Raw genomic sequence first — 26,945 nt, 5'->3', positions numbered from 1 at the left:
TACTCCTGCATTACCCCTATTTGATTTTGTATTTATAACCCTGTAATCACCTGACGAAAAGTCTTGTTCCTCCTGCCACCGAACTTCACTAATTCCCACTATATCTAACTTTAACCTATCCATTTCTCTTTTTAAATTTTCTAACCTACCTGCCCGATTAAGGGATCTGACATTCCACGCTCCGATCCGTAGAACGCCAGTTGTCTTTCTCCTGATAACGACGTCCTCTTGTGTAGTCCCCGCCCGGAGATCCGAATGGGGGACTATTTTACCTCCGGAATATTTTACCCAAGAGGACGCCATCATCATTTAATCATACAGTAAAGTTGCATGTCCTCGGGAAAAATTACGGCTGTAGTTTCCTCTTGCTTTCAGCCGTTCGCAGTACCAGCACAGCAAAGCCGTTTTGGTTAATGTTACAAGGCCAGATCAGTCAGTCATCCAGACTGTTGCCCCTGCAACTACTGAAAAGGCTGCTGCCCCTCTTCAGGAACCACACGTTTGTCTGGCCTCTCAACAGATACCCCTCCGTTGTGGTTGCACCTACGGTACGGCCATCTGTATTGCTGAGGCACGCAAGCCTCCCCACCAACGGCAAGGTTCATGGTTCATGGATATTATAAAGCCCCTATGTATGGCACACTTTCATCTGGGCATCGAAAAACTGGTGATGTACTCAGAGAGAAAACACTCCTATGCAACACTAACTACACTAAAATAAAAGCCATGTATCGGCAAGGCACAGAGGAGTCAGCTGCCAGATGATTGTATGCTTATAACCTCCTCCGCAGGGTAGTGGGTGTGCTCCATCGGATGTATTTGACACGTCTGTGACTCCTGATTCAGTTACGGCATTTATTTTAGTGTACTTAATGTTGCATGCGAGCGTCTTTTCCAACAATTACTTTCATGTGGTGGTTTGAATTTAAATCGCTTCGGCCGAGCGCTGCTTCCAGTGATTGGAACACCCTTTATCACTGAAGAGCAATTCTTCTTCCGGCCTATTAATGCCCTACATGCTAGATTGTTTATAATGAAGGTAAACTGCCAGTCCTTGTACTGAGGTTCGATGAGCTGCACGTCTTTGTACGTTCCGACTTTTCCATAGACAGTCTCATACGCAACTGACCTCATGGAGCTTCTGACGATATCATCGAGTTTATACCAACAGCTCTATACCACTATATCGTCGTACATCTTGTCGATGCGAGCGGTGATGCGATTGTAGTTGATTTCCTACACCGTCATCACTTATATCAGTATATGAGGCGCTAATTTCCTCAGTGAAACAATTTTGCGAGAGATAATTCAGTATTTCGACCTTCTACGAATCGTCCTACGTTTCGGTACAAATGTATTCAGTGAGATGCTTAAGAGGTAATGTGATGAATTTGTCGACCTTACTTAACCCAACTATCGTCAGATCAGTAGTTCTTTCCAGTTACACACCTTACGCCCACAACACAGTCGTGCAGCTTAAGTTTGTCAATTTTACTTTAATATGTAGTGACGTTCTCTTCGCTGGTTTTGCGCTTCTGGTAGTTCTTTCATCGTCATGGTTCCGATCTCACCAGTGGACATGTGACTGTTGAGAAGGCGTACGATACAGTACCTCAGAAGAACATGTTTGAAGTCCTGATATGGTGTGGGCTTGAAAAGATATGTTGTAGAATTATAAGCAACCTGTATGTAATTAGATTAAAAACAGCCGACCCGCTGCAAAGGATAAAGTAGTCTTTACCTAGGTTTCGATAAGTTTAAACCCATCTTCTTCAGAAGTCGGCAGTATTATATGTATGTGTCTTAGAGCTTTTTAGTATACGGTAAAAGTATAGTCATGTGTATCCAATATGAAATTTGCTGGGCGTTAGTTATTGTGGAAGAAACTTGTTAAAAGCGTGAGTTGATGTTTCACTGGGGTAACTGCAGCGGGAAAGCCAGTAGGGTATCCGATGAAACTTTCCTATGGAGTTATGGATTGTGTAGTGGGCAAAAAGGAATCGTGAGACAGGGAAGAAAGATTTACGCCCTTCACTCAAAACAAGAGATGATGTACTTTGAATTAGGTAGGTTGCATGGGGAAAGAGACAGTAGCAGCAGGAAAAAGCGGACAGGTAATAAGTAAAAGGAGAGAACCTCAGAAAACACATTTCAGATTCCGGTTAGCAAGTATTTTGAATTGATATCTGAAGTAGGAGAAGAGCTACAACCAGTTTTTGAGAAAAGTAGGATGTAGAAGACTTGTAGGACCGACTTTAAGGCTAGGTCACCTCCAGAGTCAACTAGAAAGAAAAATGTGTTGCCCCTACGCAGTAATCACGGGAGGAATCTAGGACAAATGCTATAGGAAAAGCTAACCTTAGAATACCAGGTCACAAGAATCGTAAACTGTAGTGCCTCGTTAGCCAGGCGACAGAGAACTTCGAAATCTTGTTCAGAGATTTTGATGAAGAGGATCAGGTGCTTATAGTAGGAGGAGAAGGAAACAGTCTAGCTAGCAACTGAGCAATCAGTGTTAAAGGTGATCTGGAGAAAGTAGGTGCAGCAGCACACATTTACGTAGGGTTTGAGGAGGTTTTGCAACGACATGGCCGGCCCTGGGTTACCACGACTGTTAACTGTGTAAACAAAGAGGTGAGTGGGTTGATATAGAAAGAAACAAAGTCTCATGTTGTCCTGTAACTGTTGCTGCGATACAAAAATCCTGACATGGACCTGAATATGAGGGGAAAAGGCAGATTATCGAAGCATGTTACAGAAAGTGTAAGGCAGAATACAAGTCAGTTTACAGAAAGACAACCTTGACAGAAATTATGGCAAAATGGTTCAAATGGCTCTGAGCACTATGGGACTTAACATCTGAGGTAATCAGACCCCTAGAACTTAGAACTACTTAAACCTAACTAACCTAAGGCCATCACACACATCCATACCCGAGGCAGGATTCGAACCTGCGATCGTAGCGGCCGCGCGGTTCCGGACTAATTATGACAGAACAGGACCATAATATACGTAGTAGTTTCCAGAAGAGTAAGAGTAATTTGATTCACCAGAGCATTATTGGGCTAAAAACAATGTAATTGAAGTTCTTGTACGTCTAGAATATGTGAAAAATTCTGAAGTGATGTTCTGTGCTTCTCTGAACACCGTATAACCGCATAGATAGAAACAATAACTATGAGGTATTATAAACTAGGATAATTTTCGTAAACAGCGAACATGGATAAAGACATAGCTGAAGTATGTATAAAGTTAGATTCAAAGTATATATATATATATATATATATATATATATATAAAATTGTCATGCACAGTATATATATATATATATATATATATATATATATATATATATATATATATATATATATATATATATATATAAGCAGTATTTTGTACATCAAAATCTAGAAGTGTGTGTTTGTCAGTTGTTACTGGAGAAAATTCCTTTTGTAACTGTAACAGTCTACAGATTCCATCCTGGAAGCTTACAGCTGTTTGCGGCGAATCTAGATTCACTATTGAGCGCTACAGCCACAGAAATAGAAGGGCAGTCAGAAGTTTCTGGAGACTTCAACGTAGATATCTTAAAAGATACGGACAGGGAAAAGGAACTGAAACAATTATTTGGACGTTTGAATCGAATTTAGTAGTTAAGATTCCAGCCCATTCGCAGCAAGATAGTGGGGCCCTGATAGATAACATATTGATAAACAATACTCTGGAATTAATGTCATGCACAGTTAATGACAATAAACAATACAGCACCTTACAGCTCTGATGTGGATTCATTCAAAGCAGTGAGGTTTGTTAATGAGAACGGGATACAGTGTTTTAAGAGTAAGTTAAAGCAGATGGAATGGGATGCAGTTTACATAGAAACAGATACTAATGTCACATTCAATTAATTCCATAGTGAATTTGTGAATTTATCCATATAATCAACTACAAAAAGCAAGTAAGCCATGAATAATTAAGCGAATTACAGTGAAGATATGACGTTAGATGCAGACTACACAAAAATACTGCAGTGTTTTATGGAAAGTCATTAAGATGTTCAGAATTGTAATGTCCTGAAATAAATAAATAATGCATATAACAAGATTAAAACAATATGGGATATTGTCAATGGGAGATAGCATAGGCAGTCAGTAAGGGAGATGCTTTAATTCGCAAGTTGTGAGACCTTCTAACAATCACTATCTTAATGTAACAGCAAAAATACGATTAAATGGTTCAGTTGAAGAAACAAGTTAATATATTAAAAACGTCTTTCAACACAATTTTAAGCAGTTTGGTTGAGCACCAACATTCTCCACTGAAAGTAACAGAAATATAAAAATTAAAAAGAAGCTCATATGGCGCTCATAGAATTTCAAGCCGAATTTTGGAAAGTTTATCCAACAAAATAATTAATGCCCTCAGTTATATATGTAATGCATCATTGTCACAGGAAATTTTTCTAGAAAAATTAAAATATATAATTTTAACCAAATTTCCAAGAAAAATAATAAGAAGGAATTAAATAATTATCGTCTGAATTCCTTACAGGCCTCCTATTCCTAAACATACAAATAAATTTACATACTCAAGGGTAGTCTCATATTTAAATAGACAATTTACTTAGTCTGGATTTTTTTAAATTTATTTAGCATATCACAGTTTGGATTCAAGAAGGGTTGCTCGACGTCTTATGCTATTTATGCGGTCACTTACCAAATACTGCAAGCCCTAAAAGATCATGATACAGCTCATGTTATACACCTAGAAATATTTAAGCTATATAGAATTGATGGCTTTATACACAATAGATTCAAACAATACGTAACAAAAGAATACAAAACGTTGTCCTCAATGATTCAAACAATGTAGGAAACGTAGAATATTTTAGTGACTAGGGATATATCACAAAAGGAGTTTCACAGGAATGAAGTTTTGGTTCTTTCTGACCCCTTATTTGAGTAAATGACTTTTCGCTTAACGTTAAACAAGCGGAATACGTAGTTTGAGGAGTCGATACTAGTATGATAATAAATCCATTAGACAGAAAACAACGTAAGAGATTTTTATTTATGGTTTTCGAAGAATTATTAAATGGCTCTCTGACAACAGACTCTCCATGATCTTGAGAAAACACACTACATCCAGTTCTGTGCAGCAAACAGAGTCGTATCAGCAGCTGATGCAGCACATGAAACTGAGTGAGTCAATCGTGTAGAATGCTCTAAATTTTTGGCTGTACGTGTTGATGAAAACTTGAAATGGAAGAAGCCTCTCAAACAATGATGTTCCGCTATTTTCGCTATTTGTGTAATTGCTAGCCGGAGAAACAAAGGAATCAACCTCCTGGTACATTTAGTTAACTTTCACTCAGTAATGTCTTATGAAATAATTTGCTGGGGTAACTCATCACTTAGAAGGAAAATATTGATTGGACCAAAACGAGCAGTAAGGATAACATGTGGTGTTCAGCTGCAGTGATCATGGTACTTGTCCAAGGAGTTAGGTATTTTAGCTGTACCAACACAATACATGTATTCAGTAGCAAAATTCATCTTAAATAAACTATCACAAGTTGAAAAGAATAGTGTTGTCCACACCTAAAACCCTAGAGGAAAGCTGTCAGTGGCTCACAAAGGAGTTCAATATGCAGCAACAAGAAACTGAGATCTTTTCCCCAAGGGCATAAATGTATAACAATTGGCTAAGCAAGTTTTAGGTGAAACCTAAAATCGTTATTCAGGGTAACTCCTTCTGTCTCACAGACGAATTTCGATGTATGGGTAGCCTGTAAACTGACTCGTTCCACATAATTTCCGTAAAAGAATGATTTGTGGATGGTGTAACTAACTAAGAAACCTGATATCAGAAAAACAAACAAAAATTAAACACACTCACTGGTATTATTCTTTTATGAGGAAATTTAGCACATCTGAGTGGTAAATATGAATAGGCAACACAACATAACTTAGTGAACACATGGTAGAACACTGACGAACACACGATGTATGAAACCAGACTATTTAGTGACAAAAACCACATCTTAATGAAAAAGTCACACGACTTCTAGACAGTCATTGAAACTGCGAACACTTGTGAAACACTAAGCAAACAAAGAACATCGAACCCATCACGCCGGCCGGAGTGGCCGAGCGGTTCTAGGCGCTACAGTCTGTAACCGCGCGACCGCTGCGGTCGCAGGTTCGAATCCTGCCTCGAGCATGGATGTGTGATGTCCTTAGGTTAGTTAAGTTTAAGTAGTTCTAAGTTCTAGGGGACTGATGACCTCAGAAGTTAAGTCCCATAGTGTTCAGAGCCATTTGAACCATTTGAACCCATCACAGGATCACACGACAATGTGGCTGAAACAAAGACCCAATTATAAAGAAGTTTGCTAAAAATCGGGAATTTTAGAATCTCAAAATCGCGTTGAGCGAAAATAGGCACCTCTAATTTATCTAATGAACTGCGGATGAGACAACTTAGTAAAATATCTAACTAAGCTTGCTTCCTTTGTCTTCCCGTCCCACATGATAACAAGACGATGTCTGGGCAAAGTACTATTAATTTAAAAATGAGGAGCACTCGCTCACATGTATACGTATGATCAAAACAAAGAACGTACATTTTCTCGTAACGTTATAAGACTGAAAACTCACTGTCAAACAAAAATGTGCCAAAACCATTTAGATACTTGTACACACATAGCGGAGTGTCTATGAGATACACGACCTGACGTACCAAGAGCTCGATGGTTTGACTAAGTAGTGTGTAAGCTTAGGGACCGATGACTTCGCAGTTTGGTCCCATTGGACATACCACAAATTTCCAATTTTCCTGGGATTTGGAAAACAGAGGTATCCGGTTCGTCTTGGATTAAGATATCGTCATTGGATTTATTGTACAGGTTACTATAAAAATTCTCAATACATTCGAGTATTTCTTTCTTATCTGTCATTCGGCCTTGGCCTGTGTTTAACGCTATAAGCTGATTCTCTCCAGTCGTAAGCCTCCACTTGGTTATTTTTAAACTAGATTTAATTTTAAGACTAGCTTTGAGCGTATCTTCTTCATGATTCTTGATGGTATTAATTAAAATTAATAAGTGAGACTAATTCAAACACCAAACACACTGCACATAGTTGAAGGAAGACCAAAACAATTAAATAATGTCCTAATTACGTTTCCGATTTTCTTCATGGAAGGATGACAGTTCCTCTCTCTTCCTAATGTTTCGAAGCAATCCAAATCAAACACGTAACGTGACTGATCATGGCGCCAACGTAGGGTTCTTTCACCCTGAAACACTACGGAAAGCACTCGGTCTGTAGTCAGTCATCCAAGTAGCAATATTCCTATGTGTAGAGCACAGAGGGTACCTACCATTGTCTACCCGAATGTGGTGCGTAAGAAATCCACATGCGAGATAATCGCAATTTATTTCCAACTCTCGGCTCCTGATGAGAACAACTTGATACGTTCTAGGATTCGAGATGCAGGTTTGGATCGTGTTTCTACTCCACGAGCAAGAGTAACTGTATTCGCTATTTCTGCCAATCGTACGAAGGAACACAGGGTGGTCTCTGAGTGCTGACGGTAGATATTGTTTGTGAGAATATGAGCTACAATTTCCAACGATCTGTATGTAGTGCTCTCAGTAAGTGTTACCCTCCTTCATATCTCACACGATGACCTCTAAGGATCATACGCAGCGCATACCATCCTTCCCTCGGTACCTACCAGCTGTTTTCCAGAGAAGCTCCGTAACTCACCTAACGTTGGAGTACTCGACGACCAGCACACTCTCCCTCTGTACTTGTCCTTCCAGGTAGATCGGCCCCAGTCACAACAGACGAGGCGTCCAGTGCAGGTTATGATTTACCCTCAGTAATAAGCACCGAGGTAGCTGGTGCAGAGTTAAAACACGTTTGTCGTATTATAGACGACGGCGATTCAAGTCTCCGTCTGAATACGTAGGTTTAGGTTTACTACGATTCTCCAAAATCATATGTCGCAAATGCCTTGATGGTTACTTCTTAAGGAACTCGATTAATTTCCTTCCCTATTCTTCCACATTATGAGCTTTTGCTCCATCTCTGATGATCACGTCCTCACCAGGCGTTTATGCCCTGGTCTTCCTTCAACTATGTGCAGTGTCTCCCATCTCTTCTTGATCGTTCACTCATCACCAACTTATGACTGTCGCCAAATGTTCCGTAACGCTTGCAAAGTACACTGTCCAACCTCAGGTAAGGATAAACTGGTGTCGGCTGGTGTGGCCGAGCGGTTCTAGGCGCTTCAGTCTGGAACCGCGCGGCCGCTACGGATGCAGGTTCGATTCCTGCCTCGGGCAGGGATGTGTGTGATGTCCTCAGGTTAGTTAGGTTTAAGTAGTTCTAAGTTCGAGGGGACCATGACCTCAGATCTTAAGTCCCATAGTGCTCAGAGCCATTTGAACCATTTTCGATAAACTGGTCAGGACATGCTTGAGCCGTGCGTGGCTCGTGTTCCCGCCATCTTGTATTTTGCATCTTGTTTTCAACGTACTTCCATCTCACTATGTTAATTTAAGTTACTACTGTTACTAAGTTGCTGCCTTGCCTGACCGTGAGCAGCGTTAGCAGCGCGTATCGATATATCCCCTCTCATAGTATCTTTGCTCGAGCGCTATTGTCACTTGTAAGTCATTGGTCGCAGTTGGGATAGCCTATTCGGGTAGAGAGTTCTGATTGGCAGTTCATGTTGGTTGCAGTTCGGATAGCGAGTTCGGGCTGCCAGTCAGTTGGAACGCGTCTGAAGCGCAGTCCGGATCTGTCAGTCGGGTAGTTGGAATGCGTCACTAGTACAGTCTGGTTGGAGCAGCAGCGAGGTCTGCGTCGACATGGCTCGCCCGACCATTGCCGTCTCGCATCACTTGAGCTGGGCCACGGTCTTGGTGGATCATCAGTCGGTCGTCCTACAGGACGATGCGTCTTGGCTCGCCGATCGTTCATGAGTCGGCTGTGTGTGTGTGTGTGTGTGTGTGTGTGTGTGTGTGTGTGTGTGTGTGCATCGATTCCCGATTTGTCTTCATGCGTGCTTAGTTACTGTTGTGTATCGTTCAGGTCGTCGTGCAGTGTTTGTGGGTGTCCCTTGGTTGGGTTTCGACGGATCAAGTAGGCTATAGTCTGGCTCATCACCTGTCTCACCTAAGTGAACGAGGGCAGACCGACCTCCCTGGAGGGCTTCTGAGTGCCACCAGTGGTTAATTATCTCTTGTCAGCTATTTTAAATTTTAGGCTTATGGTTATTTATTTGTTTTCTTAAAATTTTGCAAAATTAATATTTAAATTTATCTTTCAAGCTTAGACACTGCGCCCTTCTGCCTTTAAGGATTATCGTAATCTATATTTTGAAATTTTGAAGTTTGATTGTGGCCCTCAGCCATTGGTATTGCACCTTGCATATGTTGCTTCTTTAAATTATTTTACTGCTATCTTAATTGAATGAAGTTTTGAAATTTAATTGTGGCCCTCAGCCATTTGTGTTGCACCTTGCATATATTGCCTTTTCTGTTTTAAATTATTTCATTGCTTTCAAACTGAATTTTTCATTTTTTAAGATTTGTTGTTGCCCTTCTGCCTTTAAAGGTGTATGGTAACATAATCTGGAAATTAATTGTGGCCCTCAGCCATTTGTATTGCACTTTCCGTATGTTGTTTTTCGAAATATTTTATTGCTATCTTTATTAGATTTTTATTTTGTTAAGATTTCTTGTTGGAGGTCTTCAGCCGTGAAAGAGTTGCTAAATTACAATAAATCACAATTAGAAGCAGAAACTGACTTCAACCCTTGGCCCTTTCCATCATCCTATTACCTGTATTGCCCAGCGGGTTTAGCGGGAACACGAGCCACGCACGGCTCAATGCGATTCGGTGGCCATAATGTAGTAAGATTCCTCAGGTGATACCGAAGTCTTAAGGGCAGCCATTGACATCGCTGTAGTTGGTCCACTCTTAAATGGACAACAACCTCAGAGCGTCTGGATGTTCCCAGACTGCTTCCATTCCCTAGTGTACAGGTACACAAGGACTACAGTCTGTACCCTATTTCTTGTGTAAATCTGTATAATAAAAAGAAAGGAGGTAGTGAAATGTAAATGTGGTATGTAATAGCTGAGATCCGCCACGGGATTTGGTTCAGTGATATTTCGGAAAGGGCGTTCTCCGTGCACGTTGACCCTTTTCTTGCGGATATGTGAGAATTGTGACGCATGACTATTTGTACCGTGTTGGTTGATTTAATGTATGTATGTAGAGTGTAGTGTTTTGATTATGTTACATGATGACGATAATGGGAGAGAATGAGACACAGTGGTGGCACATTTCCTACTTCTCTCAAAATGCACTAACGGGGCCGTCGATTTTAACGTCTCTAACCGACGATCGGATAGCCATCAACAGTGTCACATGTCCTTATCTCGTGAGACACTGCCGATAATACAGGACTTGGCGCAGAGAATGACGTTTATGAACTTTACGTCACCATTTCTCCTCGCCTTCACTGCCAAATACAGGCAGTAAAAATTTCATCCATTCGATTTGAACCGGGCTGCCTCAGAGTTCAGCCCACTGCAAAGGCGTACGGTAACGACCTCCCCCCCCCCCCCCCCACTGTTTTTCGTCCTTTTTTTCCGTCAGATTTGGTCTGGACGGACGTCACATGACACCCTTTCAAGTCCATCGTTGAATATTTCACTCAGTTGTTTTTCTTTTTTCTTCTTTTCTTTAATTACAGAATGCAGCCCTCTCTCTGACCAGACACGCTGAGATACCGTGCCGTTACGGAGGAGTTCTTAAACAGGTACTAAATGAAGACTACAGTGTGGCAACTGTAATAAGAGAATAAAGTTCACGTCTGTGGCACTGCAGGTGGCGGTAAAGTACGCTTATAAAAGTACCACTACAAATAACGAAACGAACAACAACATGAAAAACATCTCTATTGCATTTCAGATAAAGATAACATTAACTGAACTTTTTCAGAAGAGCAAATACGCAAGCTCCGGAACGAGCAATGAATGGGGCACTACCCATGCAGATTAGAGTGTCAGCACTGAACGATACTTGTATCTCAGAGAAACAATATGATCAAGTGAAAAAAATGCATTGCGTAGAAGACTGACGCCGCCAGGTGTTATCTAGACTACCAACAGCATTACAGACAATGTACAGGACTGACCGTTTTGTCGTGTAGCAGCTGCACGCGGCAGTCGAGGGTGGCCGTCTGCCCGATCCGTACGCTGACGTTGCCCGCCTCCGAGCTCTCCACGTGGGGCCCCCAGTCGTGTTGGTGGTGGTGGTGGTGGTGGTGCAGCTGCTGGGGCCACGTCGTGGGGTCTGCACACACAGCACACAGGTTCTGCGGATCACATTTGTGTCTACATTGCTGGTGAATAAGATGGCAGGACTTGGAAGGAGAGAATACATAAGTAAATTTGTAGATAATTTAGGGATATTATACACAGCTGTTACCTCTGGCAGCGACAATGCCTCCAATCCAGTGAACATCGAGACTAACAATAAGTAAGCTTGGATGACAGAAGTGGATGTGGCATTCCCTGCTGCTTCAGCTCATTGCCACAGGTGATCAATAGTACCGATGCCGATTGAGGGACGTATGAGTACCTCGACAACGGTTGATCAGTTGTTTACAATGCATGAGAGATCAGCAGAACGTGCTTCCCCGGCTAACAATTGTACAATGTCCATATCAAGATACATCAGATCATTACTGCCACAGTTACTGGACGTAACATATAAGAATCTTAATGGCTCCTGCCCTAATTATTAGTTGTGTGATTCAACAATGTTCGTATTGCGTACACAACGGTTCTCCTCACCATGACTCCAGCTACTGGACTTGTATGACGATTATGAATGCCGTCTGGCAATGTGTGTTCTAATTGAAATTTGTGTACTCGATATGTCCACACAGATGCTCGACGCACAACTGAGACTCATCTGAAAAGGCGACGTGTTGCGTCCAGTGTAGTCATGGTGACACAACGGCACGCACGCCTCCCTTTGATTCCACCACAAAGGTAGCCGCAAACAAGACCGCTGTGGTGACAGTTCATGGCGCTTCAGGTGTCGCTGGACTGGCCGTGTGGATCAGCAGTAAATTATTTGGGGGAGGGGGTGGGGATGGGGAGGAAATCAATAGACAGGGTATAGATCACAAGGGGTCTACATGAGACTCCCTTCAAAATAATTGAAAAAATGAGGACCTATATTTCCTCACTGTTCTCAATGGAAACAATACATCAGCTTCTTGCATACTGTTAGTGACAATGAAAATCATTGAATCGGCTTTTACCACGAAATGGTGAAAAATTTCGAAACGGCAATAGCACTAATTTCTTTCCGTATGTGGAATCTTCATTTATGCAAAATTTCGACTCATTCGGTTGAGGGAAGCAGTAACAGATGAAGAAATCTATATTTTTCAATAATTTATTAGTCTGATCATTAAAACCAGTCATAAAGTGAAAATATACTCCTGGAAATTGAAATAAGAACACCGTGAATTCATTGTCGCAGGAAGGGGAAACTTTATTGACATATTCCTGGGGTCAGATACATCACATGATCACACTGACAGAGCCACAGGCACATAGACACAGGCAACAGAGCATGCACAATGTCGGCACTAGTACAGTGTATATCCACCTTTCGCAGCAATGCAGGCTGCTATTCTCCCATGGAGACGATCGTAGAGATGCTGGATGTAGTCCTGTGGAACGGCTTGCCATGCCATTTCCACCTGGCGCCTCAGTTGGACCAGCGTTCGTGCAGGACGTGCAGACCGCGTGAGACGACGCTTCATCCAGTCCCAAACATGCTCAATGGGGGACAGATCCGGAGATCTTGCTGGCCAGGGTAGTTGACTTACACCTTCTAGAGCACGTTGGGTGGCACGGGATACATGCGGACGTGCATTGTCCTGTTCGAACAGCAAGTTCCCTTGCCTGTCTAGGAATGGTAGAACGATGGGTTCGATGACGGTTTGGATGTACCGTGCACTATTCAGTGTCCCCTCGACGATCACCAGTGGTGTACAGCCAGTGTAGGAGATCGCTCCCCACACCATGATGCCGGGTGTTGGCCCTGTGTGCCTCGGTCGTATGCAGTCCTGATTGTGGCGCTCACCTGCACGGCGCCAAACACGCGTACGACCATCATTGGCACCAAGGCAGAAGCGACTCTCATCGCTGAAGACGACACGTCTCCATTCGTCCCTCCATTCACGCCTGTCGCGACACCACTGGAGGCGGGCTGCACGATGTTGGGGTGTGAGCGGAAGACGGCCTAACGGTGTGCGGGACCGTAGCCCAGCTTCATGGAGACGGTTGCGAATGGTCCTCGCCGATACCCCAGGAGCAACAGTGTCCCTAATTTGCTGGGAAGTGGCGGTGCGGTCCCCTACGGCACTGCGTAGGATCCTACGGTCTTGGCGTGCATCCGTGCGTCCCTGCGGTCCGGTCCCAGGTCGACGGGCACGTGCACCTTCTGCCGACCACTGGCGACAACATCGATGTACTGTGGAGTCCTCACGCCCCACGTGTTGAGCAATTCGGCGGTACGTCCACCCGGCCTCCCGCATGCCCACTATACGCCCTCGCTCAAAGTCCGTCAACTGCACATACGGTTCACGTCCACGCTGTCGCGGCATGCTACCAGTGTTAAAGACTGCGATGGAGCTCCGTATGCCACAGCAAACTGGCTGACACTGACGGCGGCGGTGCACAAATGCTGCGCAGCTAGCGCCATTCGACGGCCAACACCGCCGTTCCTGGTGTGTCCGCTGTGCCGTGCGTGTGATCATTGCTTGTACAGCCCTCTCGCAGTGTCCGGAGCAAGTATGGTGGGTCTGACACACCGGTGTCAATGTGTTCTTTTTTCCATTTCCAGGAGTGTAATCTTGCAGAAAACAAGATGTCTTTCGTAGTTTACGATACTGATCTACGCATTTAAAACGCGAAGAACTTGGAAAAATTATTGGTTTACAAGAAAGCCCTTCCAAAACTTGTACTGCATAGTTTCCTTTTCCTGGTAACGCAGGCGAAGCTGTGACGGATAAATTGCTTGTTTATTATTGACTTTCTTGTGGGGAAGGATCAAGGGAAAATAATATGTATGGAATATAATTGGCTATATGCTCTATGTTGATCTGTTTAAAAAGCTGCTGATGAACTCGTAGGACCACGATTAGTAGCCGCGTGGTGTTAGGCGTCTTGTCACGGTCCTCGATGCCTCCCTACCGTCGGAGGTTCGAGTCTTCCCTCGGGCATGGGTGAGTGTGTTGTCTTTAGCGTAAGTTAGTTTAAGTTGTGCGTAAGCTTAGGGACCGATGGCCTCAACAGTTTGGTCCCATAAGACCTTATCACATATTTCCAATTGATGAAGTCGTATAAACTAGGTATTCTACTACACGTTTGTTGTAAAATTGAGTAAACTGGAATACACTTTGTAATAAATATTTACTTACCATTCCTTTACTTAGGTAACTCTCTTCATAGCAACTCCTCTTAACATATGCACTGACTATAGATCTGATTACAATACCAACCGAACTGTAAGTTATCGTCGCGTGGTGTTCGATTGTTAGCCGTTTGTCCCCTTGACATCCCTTTACAAACTTGCAACAAAACCAAGCAGATTCCTGCTTATCTAACCCACTCCTTTATCACTCATAGTCGTACCAACATAATTCATTAAAACTTGAAATACAGTCTTGTTAGCAAGTAACATAAGTTTATTAATTCTTACTGCACAACAGCTTTTACTATGCGTACTTGGTTAAGTTTGAATGTAATCGTTCGCCGGCCGGAGTGGCCGTGCGGTTCTAGGCGCTACAGTCTGGAGCCGAGCGGTCGCTACGGTCGCGGGTTCGAATCCTGCCTCGGGCATGGATGTGTGTGATGTCCTTAGGTTAGTTAGGTTTAATTAGTTCTAAGTTTTAGGCGACTGATGACCTCAGATGTTAAGTCCCATAGTGCTCAGAGCCATCTGAACCATTTTTTTGTAATCGTTCAGCTGTGTCACTTTGTGTCGTCTAAGAATATAAAAATTGAAATTGCTTTTCAAAAAATATTGTATGGGGGGGGGGGGGTGACGGGAAGAGGTCACATCCTTCTCACCACATGGCGGTGACACCCATGGTTAACTATTTGCTTCAAAGAAAATTCGTTATATGATCCGACACAGCCGATCGAACTATTTATCTCTGGTACTAGTTATATAGAGCCGGTAACATCCTGCATTAAGTACACTATGGCCATCCCGAACCCATCGATAAAATATCTGTATGACATTCTTCGTGTACTCTTACGATTTTGTCTAAGTAATTTAAGTAAGAAGCCAGCTTCCTATTTTCTGAAATGCACTTAAGGCATAAGCACTAATTCTATGATACACTAGATTCATTCTGTGCACCCATTGGCCTAGTGGCGTCTTTGTCTAGTAATAGAGACGTCCTCGACTGAGTTCGATCAGAGCCACAGTTTAAATTCGGAATAAAAATTAACAGCAATATAGCCTATGACTTCAGTCATAAGAAGTCACCCTTGTTCTGCCAACGGCAGTCTCAAAGAGGTCGGGAGTAGCAACAGAAATTCAGGTCACTCTCTTGCCTTTCGTGTAGGAAACTACCCCTAAAAGGCGAATGATTCAGCAATGATCAGTAGCATGAGAAAGGCAATTGAAACCACTGAATGAAAGACACATATTTTGTGTCTATAGAACGTGTGGACTGCAATTGCAAAAGGATCATAACGATCTCTCCACTGGCAAAATATTCCCGTCTAGTCTCCCACTTGGAACTCCGTTTGGGGCTGCCAAGGGAGGGGGGACCATGAGAAAAAGATTAAATAACCGACGAAAGGATAACTTTCTACGAATCGGAGTGTATAATGTCTCATGTTCGAAAGTGGTAGGCGAAATGGTAAGGCTCGATCTAGATGTAGTGCGGGTTAGTGAAGTGAAATGGGAAGAAAGTAATTACTGGTCAGACGATTACAGGGCAACATCAACAGCAGCAGAAAATGGTATAACGGGAGTAGGATTCTGTATTAACTGTAAGGCAGGGAAGGTTGTCATCATAAGAATAAACAGCACAGAATTGTCAGTGTATGTGCTTCGGTAACTGTAACTGCCGAAGTGATCAGGAATACCACTCAATCCATGATAAGAAGATTGGAGCACTGCATTGATACCAGTGGTCATCACTTCGAACACCTTCTGTAAATGAACGTTCATGCCACCTTTTTGACATTCGTTGACCTTCAAAGACCTTACTGTTACACATCACTGGATTCGTCTCGATAGCCGCTATCAGAAAATAAGTACTAAACAATAACATCGCATAAAAAAAAGAGTTGACCTTCATATCTCTGACGCGACCCCACCTAGCAAGAAAAAATCAAGATGTTATGGACCCGTCGTCCCATGCAACATTTGTCTCACAAACTTTTCAGCTACTATCGTACCTTTGGAGTTTGGCAATAGTTAGTGATTCACTCTGTATATTTTCCGTCTTTCCCTATAGCTTACTCCTATTTTCTCATGATTTCGAACATCTTGCACCATTTTACAACGCCGAACGCTTTTTTCAGGTCGACAAATTGAATGAACGCGTCTTGCTTTTCCTCTAGTCTTGATTCCATTATCAGGTGCAAAAGTCCGATATCCTTTATCATCCATCACTTTATATTGAGAACAAGCTGTCTTACGAATCTTACCATCATAATGGTTCAAATGGCTCTGAGCACTATGCGACTTAACTTCTGAGGTCATCAGTCGCCTAGAACTTAGAACTAATTAAACCTAACTAACCTAAGGACATCACACACATCCATGCCCGAGGCAGGATTCGAACCTGCGACCGCAGCGGTCACGCGGTTCCAGACTGAAGCGCCTTTAACCGCACGGCCACACCGGCCGGCTCGGGTCATCATAATGGAATATTTGTTCACTAGCTGTATTTATGTGAGCAGTCATGGTCCATATGCCTGTACAGTGTGTCTGTGCAGCACGGGAATGTGTTGCAATGAAGCACTCCGGAAATATTGTAATGTATTCTTCAGTCTATAGAATTACAAATTCGTGGCTTGTAGAGGGTCCAAGGCTTATTTCACCTATGAAGAAGACTGAATACTATTTCTTTGGTGTATTTGGAAATACTGTGTCCATTACAAACAGTTTGTTGCAATATTTCTAGACATTTTGTGACATTATGTGTAATCCCACACTGCCGCACAGTGGAACAAATGAGTGTAAAGGGCATTGCACCAGCTTTTGGATTCAGTTCTGGCTGACAGAACCAAAGACCTCGTTCTGAACAGGCGTTAGGGTCAAATGTAGAGGCATATCGAGGAACTGTTGTACAGCTGCTGCCATTCATAAGCTACGTGTACGCCAGGTGAACCAGAACTCCTCCGACAAGGTTTCTAAGAACGTTCAGTGGTATGTTCTGAATATTTTTGTATAAGGTACCTATGTTCTCCTGTAGCTCGCCACAGAGTAATAATGTAACTTTGATTTATTCTGTTTGTTACACCAGTTCCCTTTGTGTCTGCCAAAATACTTCCACAACAGTGAATTTGGGTGCTTCAAATCAATGTTCCACTCGTCTAGCCTATATATTTCGTATCACAATAGTGGCGCGATACCTCGAGAACTTACGAGCGTTCATACTTGTTATCATTCTTTTGTTCTTTATTTATTATTTGTGTTTTAATGTCATTTGCAGTTATGAAGGCAATTGCCATATTGTTTTTCGAAATGTCGATTTTACCAGGCGTTGTGAGGGTGAAATTTACTCTCTTATTACTTTCTGTTCTTTGTCGCAATTCGGTTGCCTATACGATGCTCCACTTTCGCTCATTTCCACGTTAGTTAAATTTTTTGTTAGAATCCGAGTAGTCCGGTGGCAGCACGTCATCTGTACATCTTCTTCATAACGAAAAGTTAACTTCGTGCATATTCGACGCGTTAACACTTGAACAAATCATGGGTTTTAGGAGTCGGCAGAAGAAGTCCTACATGCAACAGCTCACGGTATTGCGACCCCTGTCAAGTGCGCTCATATCTCGTGTTTCCTCCATCATTAGCACAGTTGTAGTACACGTTATATTTACAAGATGCTAACATTTTCGTGGTCGTAGGTTACAGCACCAAAGGGACATAACGGAAGTGGATGGTACGAAAAAAAGAAAACTAGTACAACTGATGTTTTCAACCTTCATTGTTTTCTAACGTCTACGTTGAGGTAACAATAATACAGCAGAAACACAGCAGAAGAGAAGTAAAAGTGAAAGTAGAACGGGCAGCATTCGGAAAAGTAGAAAAGCTGCCATTCATAACGACTGAAAGGTCTGGACAGGAGACAGAGAATATGGTTTAAGCAAAAATAAGGAGAGATTAGATCAATGAAAAGAAGTACAACAGAGAATAACGACATACTTAACATCAGAATTGAGAATAAGGCTGTAGTGAATGAGCGAGTTTTGATTCCAGCTCGATTTTCGGAGGACGTTGATGGCACCAATCAGCCTATTTACAATTTGACGCCACTCATACTTGGCGCATTACTATTATTCTGACACTGAATGTTGGGTCTTCTGTTGATCCCCACATTTGGGTCTCATATGACGTGATTTATATTCCTATCTCAAGAAGTGACTTTAAGCTACGAAACCGGCTGTGGTTCCAAATAAAGGACCTTACAGATAGCAGTTTGCGGTTTTCATTCCGCACAATGTCCGCTCCCGCTAGCTGAGTGACCAGCGCGACAGAATGTCAATCCTAAGGGCCCGGGTTCGATTCGCGACTGGGTCGGAGATTTTCTTCGCTGAGGGACTGGGTGTTGTGTTGTCCTAATAATCATCATCTCATCCCCATCGATACGTAAGTCGTCGAAGTCTCGTCAAATCGAAAGACTGGCACCGGCGAGCGGTCTACCCGACGTGAGGCCCTAGTGACACGACAGTATTTTCCGCACAATGAAAGAAATCTATCGATGAAAATTGGTCATGAGAGAAAACGAAATATGGGAAGTAGATGGCACAGGCGTAGAAACCTATCGCTCAACGTTATACAGACGAGAAAGAAGCTGCTGTAAGTATATGTCTAGAATACAGCACGCTAAGTTAATGAAACGTGTACCATCTGCAACTGGAGCACTGAGAAGCTGGAAGCTGGTGATACTTGGTGCTATCTAAAAGCGTTAAAAATTAAAAGTAATAAAGTACGAATGAAGGAGTATTAACTGAAGGTGGAGAAACAGGTATACGGAAACTTCTTAGTAGTCGAAGGGACACGTTAGTGAGACACCTGCTATGGAACGGAAGAACAGATTGGAGCTGGGAGCACCAGCAGGGGAAACACAATCCTTGGGCCTTACAAAATTATAGGATATAGAACATATAGCAAAGAGTGTCGTAGTTTCGTAGAGATGGGAAGACTAATACAAGATTAGAAACGGTGGAAGGCGGCATCACACCAGAAAAGAAGCAGAAGAATTAAGAAATTGTATAAAAAACTGATCCACAGAGCGATGGTAAAGAAATTAGTTCACCATCTTAAAAGTAATATTATTTCAAGTAATCACCGTTTTAAATTTGCCAAATGTTACACTTCGTGCTACTATACATGTATTTTTTTGCTGTGTTGAGAGGTAGTTTACCCCTACAGCACACGTAGCACTAACTACGGACGTCGCGCTGTCTGGGGCCCCGATCTCACGAGACGGCCTGTCAAGTCAGCGTGTGATACGACAGGTAGCTGTAAGTTCCGCTTGCCGATAATTTTAACGACAATAAAAGAAAACCTGCAATAAGCCGGTGAATAAACTTTTCCTTGGTGCTATTACACTTATAATTAGTGTAAGTGAACATGACGATTCTCTCTAGCCGTTAGGAGAAAAAAGCTATATGTCATGAGTAACTTGTGACGTACATATAATCAGACCATATTTTGTACATAACTCATTCTGTATGTATTTTTCTTAGGAAGGTGACTAAATTTACTGGTGGATGCATGAGTAATTATTTTATTTTGAAATTTTTTTTGGGTCCTTTTGTTGTATGAACTATAAGAGATTCGGAAACACTTAAGAAACCCACCAGTGCCCGATGAGTGTGGGCAACCGCCAGAAAACCACACAAAGGCTGACCAACAAAATGGTTCAAAAGGCTCTGAGCACTATGGGACTTAACAGCTGAGGTCTTCAGTTTTCTAGGCTTAGAACTACTTAAACCTGACTAACGTAAGGACATCACACACATCCATGCCCGAGGCATGATTCGAACCTGCGACAGTAGCAGCAATTCGGTTCCGGACTGAAGCGCTTAGAACCGCTCGGCCACAATGGCAGGGCAAACAAACGATATCGGTAAGACCTGGGGTCGAATCGAGGTGGGACTCGCTTTAGGAGCAGTCTTCACACACGTTACTGCATGGTCAACTTGCTGCTTAAGAACCTCCTTATCTGGAAGTAGGTGACAGTCAACTGTGTGCATCACTATGTCTGATATTTTCTTCGTTACGTGAATGAAGCCAGCAAAATTAGACAGTGGCAGGAGAGAGGTATTATGCGTATTATGTCGGTTAGATAATTCTTCAGATCTTAACGTGCGTAGTATACGTTAGTGCTTAAATTAGCGAAGTAAAATTTAATGGCATATTAACTTCACGTATTTTATGGAAGTAAAATAATACGATATACGTATTGCTGAACAGGGACCGAGGGTGAAATGAAAGCAGTCATGGTTCTAATGAGGCACACGCCTACCTGAATCAATGTTCCAAAGCAAGTGGAATCATATACAGTGCTTGTTGAGCATCCTTCGAGGGCGTGGCTAGAAGGCACACATGTCGCGCTTCAGAGCTTCATCCTGCGCCATAATCCTTCCTTTCAGCACTGGGGACGCTCGTAACCACATTACGCCAACGTTTCAAGCACCGTATTTATAGGTACTCTTCTGCGTCGTGTGGGACATGCTGGCATAAAGCACAAATATTTACTGTATCATTCTGGGTAGCGTAAAACGTTATAGCTTTCTTCGTCATTTTATTACGAGCACTACGTAATGACAATAGCTAGAGGTGTGTAACGATGATAATGGTGTTGGCTACGACTGTTACCATATCATCAACACCGTATTATAGGTAAGTAGATAGCGATCTAGCTTGTCCAATACATCAAAAATAATTTGTTCTATATTGTTTTGTTTCTTTGATATTTGGAAAAGAAGCACATACATTTTAATAAACGCTAACCATAGACCAGCAGTGCGTCCCCCTTATAGCTTGTACATTTTTAGCTACAAAGGATTTTTTTCTTTATTGTTATTTCACTCCCCAAAGTGGAGCGGACTAGCAGCGGCACAAAACGCCCTCTTCGGCCAAGAGAGTTACAGAAAAAAACATAGTCAAATGAGAAAAGAACACACAATGGTATAAAGTGATGAATAAACAAGAACAAAACATGAGTATGAATGGTAGATTTAAAAAACAACATAGACGAGAGCCACACACACACATGCCGAGAATGAACACTGTGAGTCGACACAAAAACAAAAAAACACCACAGTGGGAACACAAATGCATGACGCTGGCGACACTAATGGTGCTGGTGGAACGTAGCACTGCACACGGCACAGCTACGGAGGAATAGGCAAACTACTTAACTGACGTAGCCAGTAGTACGACTAGCGCGAAACAGGAATACGTCCTTCTTACGTAATTTATTATTTGTACTAACATATTGATCAATTAACTATGTAAACTATTTTGTAACATACCGGAAGTAAAATAATTTTTGGGTATCTCGACGATAATAGAGGAAAATACAGATAATATTTTTCATCATGTCTAATGCAGACAACCCTATGTAATTCGGAACTGACCGCTAGATGTCACTAAATTCGGACCTGCCGGTATAAAAGCAGGCGGAAGTAGTGTGTTGTCAGTAGAGGAGCAGTAACAGCAGAGCGCTTCGGTCAGGAGAGCTCAGCGTTAGATTTCACCTGAGAAAAGCTGCCCATCTCGCGTTGTTGGTGACGTGATTGTAAAATTTTGACACGAAGAAACAATCACACCAAAACCAAGGAGAGGAAGATCTCATTTGCTGGAAGACAGGGACTGTTGAGCAGTGCGGAGGGCGGATGTAAAATATTGTTTGAAATCAGCCAACGGCATCACACGTGAGCTCCAGAGTACTGCCAGCAGTTACGTTAACACGATGACTGATCGTAGTGAGTTAAAAAGAATGGAGTCCAATAGTCGAGCAACCTCTGTAGTGAGTGCTGATCGATACTTGAGGTGGTGTATAGAGGGACACCAGTATACAATGGATGATTAGGAACGACTGATGTAGACTGTACAGTGTCGAAATAGACTGAAGTGTCCAACGTAAGAACGTTACCTGCTATCAAGCGTAATGTAAACACTGAAGTACAGAGAAGGTGGTGTTATGATATGGGTGTGTTTAGTGGTTAGCATGTGGTCCCTCACTGAGCTTAAGAAAAGACTAAATGTGGAAGGAAATAGAATAACAGATCGAAGACAATGATTGTACCAGAATGACAATATACATTGTCTTAAATAATATCTGTGAGGCAATGAGTGGAGGGCAAAAAAATTCCTGAAATGGACTGGCCTACCCAGAGTTCCGACCTAAACACAATGGAACACCTGTGGGATGATTTGAACGTCGACTTCGCTCCAGACCCCTGCGACCCACGCCACTAGGTTCCATTGTTTTCTGCTCATGGGGAAGAATCAGCTGGCATTCGTGTACAGACATTAAGATATCTCATTGAAAGTTACCTGAGCAGAGTCCAAGCCGCTCTAAAAGCGAACAGCAGACACACCCTATAACAATGTCCATTAACAGATTTTCGGAAACATTTGATCAGATAATGTAAGTGTGTAACATTTAGAATGGTTCGCCATTGTCGCCATCGGTCGCATCGTTTGAGTTTGGTCAGTGGCGCAGGTACATAGTACCGGGTGATCAAAAAGTCAGTATAAATTGGAAAACTTAATAAACGACGGAATAATGTAGATAGAGAGGTAAAAATTGGCACACATGCTTGGAATGACATGGGGTTTTATTAGAACAAAAAAAAGTATTGCTAGACGCGTGAAAGATCTCTTGCGCGCGTCGTTTCGTGATCATCGTGTGCTCAACCGCCACTTTCGTCATGCTTGGCCTCCCAGGTCCCCAGATCTCAGTCCGTGCGATTATTGGATTTGGGGTTACCTAAAGTCGCAAGTGTATAGTGATCGACCGACATCTCTAGGGATGCTGAAAGACAACATCCGACGCCAATGCCTCACCATAACTCCGGGCATGCTTTACAGTGCTGTTCACAACATTATTCCTCGACTACAGCTATTGTTGAGGAATGATGGTGGACATATTAGGAATTTCCTGTAAAGAACATCATCTTTGCTTTGTCTTACTTTGTTATGCTAATTATTTCTATTCCGATCACATGAAGCGCCATCTGTCGGACATTTTTTGAACGTTTGTAGTTTTTTGGTTCTAATAAAACCCCACGTCATTCCAAGCACGTGTGTCAATTTGTACCTCTCTGTCTACAATATTCCGTGATTTATTCAGTTTTCAAATTTAAACTGACTTTTTGATCACCTGGTATATGTCAAACAAGTCGTCTACATTGCTCGAGACACATTGACTGTGAATTAAATAAAAGTTTTTTCCGATCCCCTCTTTTCTGACAACGCCCAATCTGGACAGAAGTCAGCAAACTAAGTTAACACGTTCTAGAGAAATGAGTAACCCCTCTGGTGAACTCTGCAAATAGTGCCTAATCAGACCTACATTCCGGAGTTGTAGCAACACGGAAACCTGGTAAGCAGCAAAACTGTGATTTGACCTGAAGGCCTGTCACCCTTGAAATATGTTAGTGCAAGAGAATGGCACGCCTAATCAAACAAACTAGAATGCTGAAAATGTTCAAATGTGTGTGAATTCCTGATGTACCAAACAGCTGAGGTCATTGGTCCCTAAACTTACACGTTACATAAACTAATTGAAACTGACTTATGCTAAGAACAACACACACACCCATGCCCGAGGGAGGACTCGAACCTCCGGTGGGAGGGGCCGCGCAATCCGTGACATGGCACCTCAAACCGCGCGGCCACTCCGCGCAGCTAGAATGCTGAGAATCGTTGCATCCTCTCACTTGGGAAAGACAAAGGGGATAAACGAAACACTTGCTCAAATATGAATGAGGTAAATCTCATCCTTACTGAGAAAATGCATGCATTACCAGCTTTCACGAACATACGACTGTTTCTCTCTACCTCTGGGTTTCTAGAAGTATTCCCGGCAGATAGAATATTGCATCTTTGAGGTGTACTTCCGGAACAAAGTCATTTATCTTCCGATATTTTGGAGGATAACCGTATAGCTGTGACAGTTGAAATCGTTCAATAAAAAGTACTTGTGATGTTATAAAAACTTTCAAGTACGATATCGTGCCCTAGATTCAACCAAAGTAGGTTTCGCTACAGCTTGTATTGATACAATACTGTCATACCTCCCTGCTGCAGCTCCGAAGAAGACCCATAACGTAATTTCTTCGGTTTCCCTCGAAGACAGCAAAGGACAACAAAATTTTTGCAAGAAGTGGTTTGGCAAATTACCTCGATCGATAGTAAATAACTTAATACTTAAAAAAAGGACAAGTCATAACAGAGCTCGGAAGGTCCAACGGTACCAACCGACTGCCATGTCATCTTCAATCGACAGGTGTTACTGGATGCGGATATGGAGGCTCGTGAGGTCAGTACACCGCTTTCTCGGCTGTTGCGTTTCCGTGACAGGTGCCGCTGCTTCTCAGTCAAGTAGCCCCTCAATCGGCTTCACAAGGGCTGAGAGTACCTGCTTGCCAAACGCTGTCGGCAGCCCCAGACTGTCACCTATCCAGGTGCTACCCAAGCCCAGCAAGGCTTGACTTCGGTGATCTGACATTCGGTGTTACCAATGCGGCAAGTCCTATTACATCTTATCTTCTACAAATCATACAATTCAGTAGCGACGTCTATACATACAGCTTCGTCACACAAAATTTCGGCGGAATTAATTATGCTGTGATAAATGTGTCTCAAAATTTAGTATTTGTTTATATATATTTGTGCCATCTCACCTTATTCTTTGGTAGGCTATGTTTTTTGCTTCCAAACTATGTGTATACTTGGATAACATACATGGTGGCTGTATGTATGAGCATCAAGGCCAATACATTAACGAAGTATTATAATTTCGCTATTCAGTGTCAGGGGTAGAATGTGACCTATTCTATAATTTTACTCAAAATATTCGAGATCTTGCTCACGAAAGTAGGCATTAGAGTGACGAAAGAAATGACGGTATAGTTTTCTCCAAAACGAGAAAAAGTGCTAGTTTTGGAAAATAACTTCTATACTTTTATTCTTCCTTCCTGTGTATTTGAAGTGTAACTATCTGATAAACAACAAATAGCTCTAAATGTGTACCCAAATGAACAAAAATCCTTTTTAAAACGACCTTGATTCGTATATACTCGTATTTTGAACCGTATCATTTTACGTATAAATTGGAAATAATATGGTAAGTCGCTGACAAGTGCTACGAATGTACTGCTAAAAGCTGTCACTTTTAAGAACAGTCTGCATTTGTAGTATTGTACCGTGAGCCATGTAGTCATGTACATATTGTCTATGACGATTACCTTTGACGACTTGCGTCATTCTTCTTTAAATCCATGATACGTATCTGTAGTTTTACAGGGCGGTTCAAACACCATCTCCCGTATGACAAATAGGGTGAACCAGAAATACACCGATAATTTCTTGGAGATGATAGTGTGCATTAAAAGAAAAATATGAGCTCAAAATTGCATACCTTACAAGCTATGAACATTTGTTCATCTTCGCTAGTGTGAGAAACATCTCATCTGCTGAACAAACGGTCACAGCTCTTAAGGTATGCACGTCAGAACCCTTGTTTACTAGACATTATTTTGTAAAAATGATCTGCACTACCACCACTCAAAACGCGGAAAACAAAGAGACTGCAGTAGAAGAGGTTTCTTTCACAGTACAATGTCTCCTCTGGAAGTTAGTCGGGGGAGTTCTGGTTTTACCTATGTGTGCTGTAGGATAATACTTCAAATCACCCTATAGAGATAGCCAACTTAATAATGAAGCTGGCGGATGTAATATAAGTACTAAAGGGCAAAAAACTTAATGACGCAACAAATAACGTTAAGTATTCCTTAGGGTATTAAAATATCCATTGGGTTCATAGTTTATTTTAATTTCTTATCCTACGATTCCATATGTTAAATGCATTATTCATTATTATTTTTATCACTGTACTGCGTGATAAAAGGAAAAATGTTATTGTATTAGTAAGGAGATGTGATTCCAAGTTGGTGTATGGCTCACCCGTACTGTTTTGTATGGCATATTTCCCTAAATTTGCTGTGTATTAATTATTCCGTTTCCTTTATAAACTTGTTGATATTATTACTTGCATTTGACTTTCTCACTAATACCTAAGTACAACGCGTTCAGTTTGTAAATATTATTGTTACAGACTGGAACACGTTGTCTGATAAAGTTATGGAGCAGCAGTGAAGAAACTTCTCGCCGATTCACGCTACGGTGCGTGTAGTTGTGTAACTTTGTCGTTAAACCCTTCTTCATGGTACAGCCTGCGTTTACCGACATTGTTGACAAAATGAGATTCGTTAGCCAATGCAATCAGTGGAAGACGACGAGCCCCAGTTGGCTTTTTTCTTTCAGAGAGCACTACTAAATGAATGAGCTCCAGGAACTTGATGAAATTCCGTCGGTGCTCATTATCTGCGAATGGTGGCAATT

General features: G+C 42.2%; 1 protein-coding gene across 1 annotated transcript in view; it reads right to left on the bottom strand.

Moving 5' to 3' along the window:
• Positions 1-26,945, bottom strand: part of LOC124790042 — a 459,476-nt gene that overhangs the window by 248,199 nt on the left and 184,332 nt on the right. The window contains exon 3 of the mRNA XM_047257599.1: positions 11,221-11,378. Coding sequence (XP_047113555.1) covers positions 11,221-11,378 — 158 coding nt within the window. The remainder of the gene's footprint in view (positions 1-11,220; positions 11,379-26,945) is intronic.

This window comes from Schistocerca piceifrons, chromosome 3 (genome assembly GCF_021461385.2).
Source record: "Schistocerca piceifrons isolate TAMUIC-IGC-003096 chromosome 3, iqSchPice1.1, whole genome shotgun sequence".
NCBI lineage: Eukaryota > Metazoa > Arthropoda > Insecta > Orthoptera > Acrididae > Schistocerca > Schistocerca piceifrons.
This window is presented reverse-complemented; position numbering and strand designations above follow the sequence as displayed.